The following is an 11,549-nucleotide window of genomic DNA, read 5'->3' on the forward strand; positions in this document are numbered from 1 at the left end:
GGGGAGAGAATGATGAATCTGACTCCATGTTCTCAGAAGGCTAATTTATTACTTTATTATACTATATTATATTAAAGAATACTATACTATACTAAAGAATACAGAAAGGATTCTTACTGAATGCTAAAAAGATAATAATAAAAACTCGTGACTTTATCCAGAGTCCCGACACAGCTTGGCCCTGATTGGCCAAAGAGTGAAAACAACTCACAGCAGAATCCAGTGAAACAATCACCTGTGGGTGAACAATCTCCAAACACATTCCCCATCAGCACAGCACAGGAGAAGCCAATGAGATAAGATTGTTTTTCTTTTCTCTGAGGCCTCTCTTGCTGCCTCTCAGCTTCCCAGGAGAAAAACCCCAGGCGAAGGAATTTTTTTCAGAGAATGTGAATGCCACCCCCTTTATTTTCTGCTGTGGCCTGCTTGAGGGGGTTTCCATCCCACCTGTGGGGACCCCCTGTGAGCAGGTGAGCGTTGCTGTGGCTGTAGAGAGCTATGTTTGTGTCCCACAGCTGTGCAGGAGGAGAGGCAGAGGAGCAGGGAGCGCAGTGAGACCGAGGCCGAGTCCACGAGCAGTGGCAGTGAGGACATGCCTGTGGAGAGGATCCTGGAAGCTGAGCTGGCAGTGGAGCCCAAAACAGAGGCCTACAGTGACATGGGCACAGAGAGCTCGGTAAGAGCCCCTGGAAGCACCTGCAGCCAGAGATTTGAGCAGACAAGCACCATGTGAGCAACAAGCATTGTACAAGGGGGTTTTGCTCTACACCACCTAAAAATCACCAACGCTTTCTGTTTTGGAGATACTCTGAATGGCAACTAAATGTTATTTTCCAAGCATTTTTTCCCCAGTCTCTTTTAGTTTCAGGGAGGAATCTCCTCATTGAAATAGATGCTGGAGAGCTTGAGCCCTCTGCTGGCTTTCACACGAGCACAGCCCTGAACACTTCTTGTCTGCCCTCATGACCAAGGCTGGGGTGGAGCTGAACACAGCAGGTTTACTGCTGTGGTTTTACTGGGTTGGATGAAACTGGTGCTCATGCCTGTTCAGGGGCTGCTCCCTGGCTTTTAGATATGCCCTGGGGAGCAGGACTGCAGCTGGCCCTGAGGGACCTGATTGGCAAAGGGTTACAAGCAAACAGAAGAGTCTAGCAACCAGCTTGATGCCTTAGGATTTTAGCTTTTATATTTCTCAAATCCACTGCTTTAGTGTATAACTCTAAATTCTATATAGAGTGTTAGCTACTGTCTTCACATTTTGGTCAGACAAAACAATCCTTCTGGGCCTGAAACTCAAGGACACCCTACAGCCTTGGGCCCCAAAAAGTATAAACAAAAGTGAATTGGGGAGGAGCAAACTGGAGGAACATGACTTCATTAACCTGAAGCTGTAATTGGAGGATTAACCCCCGATATGTGAATGGGCCAAACTTCTAACTGTATGAAAAACTCGTGACCATTGTCCATCCTGGGTGTAGCCTCTGGGAGACTTCTGGCTGCCCAAGGTGTGCCTATTGAACACCTTCAATAAATACCTGTTTTTATCCTCTTAATCTGGTCTAGCCTCTGTTCTAGGTGGCCACTCCAAGGCATCAAGCTGACTTGGCTGGCTGCAGAGGGGACAGTGGTAACAAATACCTGCTCTTCCCACAGCACCCGCCTGAGATTATTGTTAGTTTGGGTGTTGTACTTGTGGCATTGAGTAACATTAATTCAATTGTGATTATCAAAGACTTTCCATTGATGAATTCTCCTCTTTTCCTCTGCTCTTTTCCTTTTGATACCCCTCTCTGTTAGACAAATGACCCTGTCACCAACATCTGCCACGCTGCTGACAAGCAGCTCTTCACGCTGGTCGAGTGGGCCAAGCGCATCCCCCACTTCTCCGACCTGACGCTGGAAGACCAAGTCATTCTCCTGCGGGCAGGTAGTGTCCCCCACCTGTGGCTGTCCCTGCTGCCCCTGTCCCTTCTCTGGGCTGTGTGAGAGACAGCCAGGCTGGGTGGTAAATGTGCAATCCTGAGCCAATCCATTCCACGTCTCATTCTGAGAAACGATGAGAGGTTGGCAGAGGCTGTGGATGGGGCAGTAGAAACTGGTGTTTGTAAAGAGATTGCAGTTGCTAGGAATATGTTTTTTAGGAAGAAAACCCAGAATATTTTCCCCCTTTTCTTTTTTGTAATTGTAATTGTTTTCCCTTCAAGCCAGTTTCTGCTCCTTGCTTGCTCCTAGTCAGGGTCATCAAATCATAAGATATCCTGAGGGGCAAGGAACCTGCAAAAATCATCAAAGTCCAACTCCTGGCCCTGCCCAGAACAACTCCAAGAATCACACCATGTGCCTGAGAGCAGTTTCCAAATATTTCCAAGGGATTGCCCACCCCTTGCAAGGGGTGCATCTGGGCTGCCAACTCTCCCCTGAGTTTAGTCCAAAGCCATCAGGGAGAAACCAGCTTTGCTGCTCCATGTGGGACTACTTTTTGGCTGGACTGCCTGACATGTCCTGCCCTCCTGTGCTTTGCAGGCTGGAATGAGCTGCTCATTGCCTCTTTCTCCCATCGCTCTGTGTCAGTCCAGGATGGGATCCTGCTGGCCACGGGCCTGCACGTTCACCGCAGCAGTGCCCACAGTGCTGGCGTGGGCTCCATCTTTGACAGGTACGTGGCTGCCATCCCCCAGCAGGGCTGGCCAGGCTGGCTCTGCCTTCCCCTCTGAATGGGAAACATGTCCTTAAGGGGAACTGGAGCAAACTCTTCATGGTTTGAGGCAGAAGTAGCTTGGAATGAGCAGGGGATGTTTGACTGACTTAAAAAAACAAGAATGGGGTGAAAGCACATTGGGAAGGGATTTGCAGCTGCAGAAGCAGATGTTGGGTTGGGTGTGCAGGGGGAGGAATGCTCCTGTCTCAAGAGTTTGCTATAGCTGTATCTAGGCCTAATATTGCTCCCCAAGAGCTTTAAACCCCAACTTGCTTGTGTAACAAGTGCATGTATATTGTCCCTGCCATGCCTGCTCCCTGCCTGGCAGGACACTGCCTCACCACTCCTTACCTGGCACGTTAAGGACAGTGCCCATGTTTTGCACCACACAGTAAAAACTGGAGAAACCATGTGGTTTTCCTTGAGTGAGTGTGTGCTGAGCAAAGTGAGAACAGGAGCAGGTTTGATGCTCAGGATATTGCTGATGTACTTGTGGAACAGCAGTGTGGGGCATGGCTGTGCCTCAAAGATGCCTCTCTTCCTGCAGAGAAGAATTGAGGGTATTCCTAGGGCCTATTTTCAGTGGAGAAATTGGTCTCTGACTGTCTGCTCACCCATGTCCCCTGCATGTAGGGTTTTGACAGAGCTGGTGTCCAAAATGAAAGACATGCAGATGGATAAGTCGGAGCTGGGGTGCCTGCGAGCCATTGTCCTGTTTAACCCAGGTAAGCTCAAGGTTAGGGACAGTCCCAGGTGACAAGCACTCCCTTTGGGCCACAGCAGGTCACTGTGACAGTGAGCAGCAGGGCTGCAGACAGATTTCACGCTTTGGGTTGGAAGGTTCCTTGAGGACCACATCATTCCACCCCTCCCCTCTGCAATGGGCAGGGACAGCTCCCAGTAGACCAAGATTTGTCCCAGTCCTCTCCTGCCTGTGCAGACAGTGCAAAGACTCCCTCTGCAGAGACCCTTTCCCCACCTGTATTTCCTTGCCTTGACCAGATGCCAAGGGTTTGTCCAGCCCCTCAGAAGTGGAATCTCTGCGGGAGAAGGTCTATGCCACACTGGAAGCCTACACCAAGCAGAAGTACCCCGAGCAGCCAGGACGGTGAGTGCCCCCGGCCAGGCAGCGTGATGCCCACCCTGCAGAGAGAAGCCTGGCTGTGCTGGCTCTGCCTGAGCCACAGTGCCCAAATCCCCAGCCTTGAGGGTGCCGTGGAGATGGAATTCTGTTGCTTTCCAATCCAATCCTACCCTCTGCTGGCCAAGCTCTTGAAGCGCCGGCAGCTGCGTTGGTGCCCGCGGAATCTTCTGCTGGTTTTGGCTCTGGCTGTCACCACAGACGCTGCAAGTGGGCTCTGGGCAGGGGGAGCAGGGAACAGGCTGCCAGCTGCATCCCCATCCAGCTGTGCCTCCAAGCCAGAGGCAGTGACTGGCAGATGAGGGGTTGCACACCCTCTGGGAGCCTGGGGAGTTTTTGAAGACAGATTTAAATGGTACCGTGGAGATGTAGGTCATGTTAAGATGTTCAAATCTGGACGTGTCTTCTTTTTTGTTTGCTTTCTTTTACATTTTAAAAATGCCAAATTCCATTATGGAAAGGTACATATTCCCACCACACGAGGCAACAAATGCTTATATTGAAAGCTTAAGGGAATCTAAGTCTGAGAATGCCCCAAAAGCATTTTCTTGGGAGAATCTGGGCTGGTGCAGCCTTGGAAATAGCTGGGAGAGGGCAGCCAGTGCCTCCCTTGTGCCTCTGACTCTGGTCTTTCCCAGGTTTGCCAAGCTCCTCCTGCGCCTGCCAGCACTGCGCTCCATTGGGCTGAAGTGCCTGGAGCACCTCTTCTTCTTCAAGCTGATTGGAGACACCCCCATCGACACCTTTCTCATGGAGATGCTGGAGACACCCCTGCAGATCACTTGAGGCTCTGTCTGGCCACAGCCTGGCCCCTCTGTGCCCTGCACAGCCTCCTGCCCCTGTGCTCTGGGCCTGTGAGAGCTCCAGAGATGTCCTTGGCCCTCCGCTCCTCCTCGGTGGGATTGTCGTGGTTTTGTACAGCTGTAAATCACCCCCTCGAGCCCTTCCTGGCCTGTCTGGGGGGGGTCACGGATCCTCTACCCCTCTAACCACCCCCCTGTACAGATAATTGCTTTAAATTATTTTTTCATTCTCAATAAAAGTCAACAAAACGAATAAAATAACAAGTGAGGCACTGATTGGAGTTGAAAGAGCAGTGTCCTCTTTTGCTGTGGTCACAGGTCCAGCTTGGGGTGGGGCTGAGGGTTCCTCCTGACACTCTTGGACAGCCCAAATCAGGGCAGGAATGTCACTTGGGATATCTCTGCTTGTGCTGGTGGATACAGTCCTCTGGCTGAGAGAAGACTCAGGTATTGCTCCTTCTTGTTTCTGCTAAGGAAAGACCAAGAGAAACTTGCTGCTGTGATCAAAACATTTCATTCCACCATCTTGGACTCTTCAAATTCTTTGAAATTCTAAAGTAATATTTAAAGCAAGTTTTTAATGTGTGAGAGGGTGCTTGTCTGGTTTTGGTTGGTTGGTTGGTTAGTTTGGTGTTTTCTTTTTCTTTTCTGAGCTAGTCTAGCCACTGACAGAAGAACCAAAGTGTTTCATTTTGGTCCAGGTGGAGCATTTTGAGTGAAGCAAACCTTGTGTGCTCATGGATAACTTTCCATTTTCCTGATTTTCCTGAAGCTTCATGCGTCCCATTCTTCTTTTTTTTTCCCCTCCATACTTCTGCTCTTGAAACAACTTCACAAAACCCAACATTTATAATCTCCCACTTCCACAAGTGAAACTTGCAGGGAAGGAAAGAACAAGACCCTCTAACAAACCACCCTCAAAGGCTTGCCTGCTCTTTCCCCTGCTCCAGCAGCACCGCTGGAGCTCCCCATGGCAGCCGAGCTCACCAGAGTCAAACGAGTTAAAGACATTAATTTGTTCAATATGCAGCTCTTATCCTGGTGGGAAAATGTCCTCCCAGGAACCCAGCAAAACTGTCTGTATTATTATTCATAAAACAGGTGTAGTGTTAAGTGATCTGCCCCTCCTGACCCTCTCAGCAGACAGTGGGGTGAGATGCAGCTTTGGCTGTCCGCGTGACAGATTGCGACGCTGCCGGCTCGGGGAGGTTGGAGGGAGAGGAGGGCTGACAACAGAAAAGGAAGGAGGATAAAAATGAAACGTTTTGTTAAAGCTCCCACATGGGGACATGATTCATTTTCCAGTTTTTCACTGAGAGAGGGAAAAGGAGAATCTAAAAGAGCAGAGACAAAGAGGGAAAACCCCAACATTACGAAAACACTTTAATTTTTTCTTTCCCTCCTGAGAAAAACCCAGGGGGAATTTCAAAACCTGTGAAAAGCGCTGACCAAGAAGCTACATTTTAATTGAAAAGGTAATTTTTTGGTTAAAAGAGAAGTGTTTAAATACAGAGAATACACAACCTGCTCATCGTAAAAGTGTTGCTGGAATTTGAGATGCTGCACACAGGCTGTGTTGGGATGGTGCCACACCACACTGCTGGTTAGATGAAGCAAGAGGTCACCTCCAGCCTGGGCTGCTCAGGCTTCCCCTCTAAGAGATGTAAACTTTTAAGAGCTGGTCCCCAGCTGCCTGGGTTGGATTTCTTTTCTGATTGATGCTGATTTCAATCCACTGTTTGTAAACAAACCCAGGCTGCTGCCTGTGATATTTTGATTTTGGAAGTGATGGGGCAAACCAAAATGGGGCAGGAAGCCTCGAGGTGGCCGCAAGACACACTCACTCTTAGTAGTCTGGAAGGTTTCTCTCTGGGTTCTGGGCACAAGGTCTCCAGGCTGCAGTTTGAGCAGGGCTTTGTCCCGTTTCTCCAGGACTACTGGGTTTTTGGAAAAAAGAATTAACACACAGCACACCACAAACTGCCCCACCCTGTGTCTGGCAGGGCAGAGAGACCATGACTCTCCACGTGGCCTCTGTGAGTAAGAAACCACTTGCTCATCTGAAAGTGCCACAAGCAAACCAATGTCCTCTGCAGAGGAAACAAACCATGGAGCAGCCCAGCTCTAGCTGCAGTCACTGGGGACCTGAGGGTTGATGCAATCTGGATTTGGTCCCAATCCTTGGATTCCTCATTCATACTGTAGACCTCTCTACAGGGGAGTCCAAGAGCTGTGCCTCCCCAAGCCTTGCAAAGTGTAGGAGTGAGGCTTTGGACACCCTGAGGTACAAATCCCATAGCAGCTGGCAATAACTCACTGATGTGGTTATCCTTCTGTGAGCTGCTGCAGAAGAACAGGGGCTTGACATGGCTGGAGCTTCCCCAGCCCTGGAAAAACCCAATTTTCATAAAACAGCAGAAATCACCATCATTGAAAAGCTTCATCCAGTCATTGGTTACCCCATGAAGCCCCTCATAGCCTCAGATCAAGCTCAGACAATTTTTTCTTTGCTCTGAGATTAATAAGCAAGCCAGGCTCTGGGAATGATTGGTGCAAGGCCATTTTCTCTTTGCCACCATGCATCACATCTCATGAGCTTCCTGAGTTAGCAGCAGGTCCCCCCCACCATGGACAGGCTTTGTTCTGGTGCACAGGCCAAATGTGTCAAAGCATTTATTAATTCTGAGCTGCTCCCTCTGCGATGCTCTGTGGAGGGGGCTTCAAAAAATAGTGGAGTTTTGGGTTCTGTAGCAGCTGCTTCAGTTTCTGCTGAGTCCAACAACAGCACTTCTGGATTGAGAATAAAAAGAATACATCTCAAACTACAGAAGTTTGAGCTGGTTTATGTTCAGTTTGACTCTGTGCTCCCTGATGGGTTGAGTGATGTGGGGACACATCCTGTAGACCTGACAGGACTCTCAGACACCAACAGTGTGGATTCAACTGAGTGCCACCAACACTGACCTTTCCCCAAGGACCTCTTGTCTGGACTTTGTCTGGCAGCCCTTTGATGGGACTGCCTTTCCCATCTCACCTGAGCTCCCCTGGGATATTCTCTTTGCTGCCTGATTCCTCTGCTCCTCCCCTTTATGTCCCTCCCAGCTCTCTGTTGTCCCATGGGAGGCCCAGCTGGGAGGCTCAGCTGGTGCCTCTTGGGGCGCAGGGAGGAGGGGAAGAAGAAGAGGAGGCTCCCCAGAGCTGCTGCTGATGGCAGTGGGAAGCAGTGTGTGTCTCCTCTCTCAGGGAGGATGGCAAGGTACATTGTGGAAAGCATGGCACAGAAGCCCTGATAAATCCCCAGGTGTTTATCAGTGTGAGTGACAAAGACCAACCTCTATCTAAGAAAGGCTGCCACTCTATTTCTCTCTCTTCTCTTCCTGCACCCTCTGTGCAATCAACTCTACCTGAGACAGGCATGGTCTGGTGGATTTCAGTGGTGAAATGAGAGGATTTTATCACCCCAGGGCTATCTGACAGCATGGTGGCTGTGGGCTGGTCTCTGGCTTGCCTCTCTCTGTGCCAGGCTGGCCAGCCCAGCTGGCTGTGCAGCTGCTGATGCCTCTGAAGGGCTCTGGGAGTGGCAGAAGGACAGGGAGGTGTGCTCCTTGCAGGGGGGAGTGGCACCAAGGGACATCTCTGCTGCTGGGCAAGGCTTTTTCTTCTGTGTCAAGTTGGCTTTGGGCGTTCGAGGCACCTGGATGGTGCTGGCCCAATGACTCCTGTCCCAAGGGAGGTGGCTTGTAGCCATCTTCTTCCTCGGTCTCCTGTGTGTCTGCTCCTGGAGCCAGCCCTGCCTGCTCCTGGGGCCAGCCCTGCCTGCTCCTGGGGGTTTCTGCATCTGCTTGGCTGGGCAGAGTTAAGGTGATGCTGGAGGAGGGATCTGGCCCCTGCTGTCTGCAGCCAGGGCAGCTGCTGTGGCTGTGGCTACCTGGGAGCTTAGTGCTGCTGATCCCCTTCCAGCAGTGAGCAGTGGGGACCTGCACAGAAAGTGACAGCTGGGCAGCCCCAGCAGGGCTGGGGAAGATGTGCAGCCCCTCTGCCAACGTTGTGGCCTTGCTCATTCAGTTGGCAGCTTGTTTCATGCACTTCTCCAGCACCACCCACTTTTTGCAACACCTGGCTGCCTGCAGACCCTACAGCTAGAAGGAAAAAGGCAAGACCTGCTTTTCCTCTGGTTTAATTCTCTTTGGTTGCTGATGTTGCCCCTAGTTCAGCACTGGGTGAGCTAATAATGGAAACTGCTCCTCAGAAGCTGCAGTGAGCTGCCTGAAATACTCCCCCCATGTTTTGTAGGGCCACTGCCCATGTTGAAGCTGCACTTTGGGGGGGTTTGGAGTGTATTTCTTGCACAGTTTACTGGTTCACCTGGTGATCACCTTTTGCACAGGCCGGGTGTGCTCCAGTACCTCTGACCTGTGTGGGAGCTGGTGGATGTGTAAAATCATGAGCAGCAACACCCTGGTGTAACACACTTGCCTCAGCCCCCAAACCTGATCTTCACAGACCAAGCTGGGAATTGTACACAAGAGCTGTGAGGTGAGACAATCTCCAAACCCTCCATGTATGGAGGAGAGGAGGAGAAAAACCATGGGGTGGCAACATCCAGGAAAGAATGACTTCCCTCCCAGCTGCTCCTGCATCTCTGAGCAGGGAAAATCAGGTGGGCGGTCTGAGTCTGCAAGCAAAGGGCCCTGCACAGGGACACAGTTTTTAGCCCTGCTTGCAGATGGTTTTCCCACCCCACGGGGCTGCCACTCCCTGGCCGTGAAAGGAAAATCTGCCCTGCACAGCTCTGTGGGATGGACAGGGTGGGGAAGAGCAGCAGGCAGTGCTTGGAGCCCCTGGTCACGCTGCAGTCAGTCCTTGCTGGGCTGGTGTCTTGGCAAGGTGGCTCCAGAGAATCTGGCTGCTCTGACACTTGGCTGTAGCTGCTCGGAGACCTTCAGGAGAGCCAAAGACAAAGGTGCCAGAGCCCAGTGCCTCCCTGCTGCAGCCCAGCCCTGCTGGATGTGAGTGGTCAGAGCTGTTTGACACTGACCCGTGTGATAGTACTAAGGCTTTCCTGCCCGAACTCCCGGTGGAGTCACACTGGGATGCAGTAGGGCTGTCCCAGGACCGTGTTGCCCTCTCCCGTGGGATTTTGGCAGGGCGGTGAGCTGCCTGTGCTAACCTGTGGCCTCTCTCCTTCCTACGAATTCCCAGAGGACACGACCTCGGTCCCTGAATCACCCACGTCATCTGGGTGTGGGGAGAACTCGGTGACGAGGATGCCCCACAGAGAGGCTGGGAGCGCATCTGCCCCTGGTGCCAAGGTCAGCGGTGAACACAGGAGGTGAGGTCCCTAAAAGCCTCCCATCCTCCGCGATCCTAAAGCGGGTCCCTCGCAGCTCTGCGGCCGTTCCCCTGCTCGCCGGCCGGAGTCGGGGGACCCAGCCCTCCTCCGTGCCGGGGGAGCCGTGGATTCCCGTCCGGGCTGCTCCAGCAGCGGCAGGTACGCGGCCCCAGCCCCGCTGCAGAGCGCTCCGACCTGCGGGGCCGTGAAACTCCCCGAAAAACAGCGAAACCCCACAAGCAGGAGGGAAGGGAGAGCCGGGAAAGACGGGAAAGTGCCGGGGCTGCGGGAAGGCTCCAAGTTTCATCTTCCCCGGCCGGGCGGGACCGTTCCTCCGCGGGTTTCCCCTCCCCGAAACCGATGCGGTTTGGCGGAGACGGAGCTCTGCTTCTCCGGGGCCGCTTCCCCCTGCGGCCCCGCGGAACCGGAGCCCGGAGCGCACCGAGCCCCGCTCGGCGCCAGGGATCACTGGAGACGAGCCCTCCGGGGCAGCTCTCCGACTTCGGTGCTGGGATTTTGTTGTTGTTGTTGTTGTTGTTATTTCTTTTTTGTTTTCCTCCTCCCAGCACTCTTTTTCTTTAAACACTCCGGAGCAGCGGGAGCGAGGCGCCCGGGGCGATGCGCAGCGCGAGGGAGCGCATCCCCGCCGGGGACCGCCCCGGGCAGGGGACCGACTTTCCCCAAAAAATGCCGGCCTGGGCTTCTTCTGGAAGGGGGACTTGATTTCCAGCCGGTTTCGTTACTGGGAGAGACTCTGTGGTGGGGCACCACCCTCTACCTTTTTTTTTTTTTTCTTTCCTTCTTTTTGGCTTTCTAAGAAAAGAAGGAAAAACAAGCCAGGGAGCGGAACGGAGCCGGAGCGGCCAGGCCGAGCCGTGCACCCCGGAGCCGGGAAAGGCCGACGGCCCCTCGAGGCGTGGCGGGGCCGGTGCCTGCAGCCAGGCAGGAGAGCGGGGAGGAAACTTATTTCGAGTGGGGTGGAGAGGGGAGGGCAGGGGGTGGGGGTCGGGCAGGGAGGTATCAGCTCCAGGAAATGTTCCTTGGCAGCAGTCGGACGGGCGCTTCCCCGCAGGTTGGTGCGCTCCTCTCCGGAGCCGTCCAGGGAGCCGCGGCTCGCTCCGCACCCCGGGCAGCGCCGGCGGCGGGGAGGCGGGGGGCTGCGCTACAGCCGGGGAGGCAGGAATCGCCGCAAGACCCCCCAGGAGCGGTGGCTGCCGACGCCTCCCCCGCCGGCTCCTCGCAGGAAGGCACCGCCCGGGCCGCCCCAGGTAAGCGGCCGAGCCCCGCCGACGGCAGCCCCGCATCCATCCTCCCGTCCCGCATCCTCCCGCCCGCGGCTGCGGAGGGCCTGGCTCCCGTGGCCTCCCCACGTCGGGACCGCGGGGCTGGGGGGCTGCTGCGAGCCCGGCCGGGGCAGCGGCTGCGCAGCCGGAACGGGGGGCCCGAGGGGTTCTCCCGTTGGGAGGGAGGAGGGAGCGAGGCGCCGGGAGCGGGCGGGCAGCCGGGGCGGGGAAGCCCCGGCCGGGGGCGGCGGGACCGGCGGCCGGGCTGAGCGCGGTGTGTCCGGGCTGTGTT

General features: G+C 53.8%; 1 protein-coding gene across 2 annotated transcripts in view; it reads left to right on the forward strand.

Annotated features, from left to right (window-relative positions):
- Positions 1-4,771, forward strand: part of RXRG (retinoid X receptor gamma) — a 40,635-nt gene extending 35,864 nt beyond the window's left edge. For both annotated transcript variants that reach the window (XM_030226797.2, XM_030226796.2), the window contains exons 5-10: positions 516-676; positions 1,798-1,927; positions 2,524-2,656; positions 3,332-3,423; positions 3,701-3,806; positions 4,478-4,771. In XM_030226797.2, the coding sequence (XP_030082657.1) occupies positions 516-676; positions 1,798-1,927; positions 2,524-2,656; positions 3,332-3,423; positions 3,701-3,806; positions 4,478-4,625 (770 nt within the window). In that variant the 3' untranslated portion in view covers positions 4,626-4,771. The remainder of the gene's footprint in view (positions 1-515; positions 677-1,797; positions 1,928-2,523; positions 2,657-3,331; positions 3,424-3,700; positions 3,807-4,477) is intronic.
- The last annotated feature ends 6,778 nt before the right edge of the window (positions 4,772-11,549 follow it).

Source organism: Serinus canaria, chromosome 8, assembly GCF_022539315.1.
Source record: "Serinus canaria isolate serCan28SL12 chromosome 8, serCan2020, whole genome shotgun sequence".
Taxonomy (NCBI): domain Eukaryota; kingdom Metazoa; phylum Chordata; class Aves; order Passeriformes; family Fringillidae; genus Serinus; species Serinus canaria.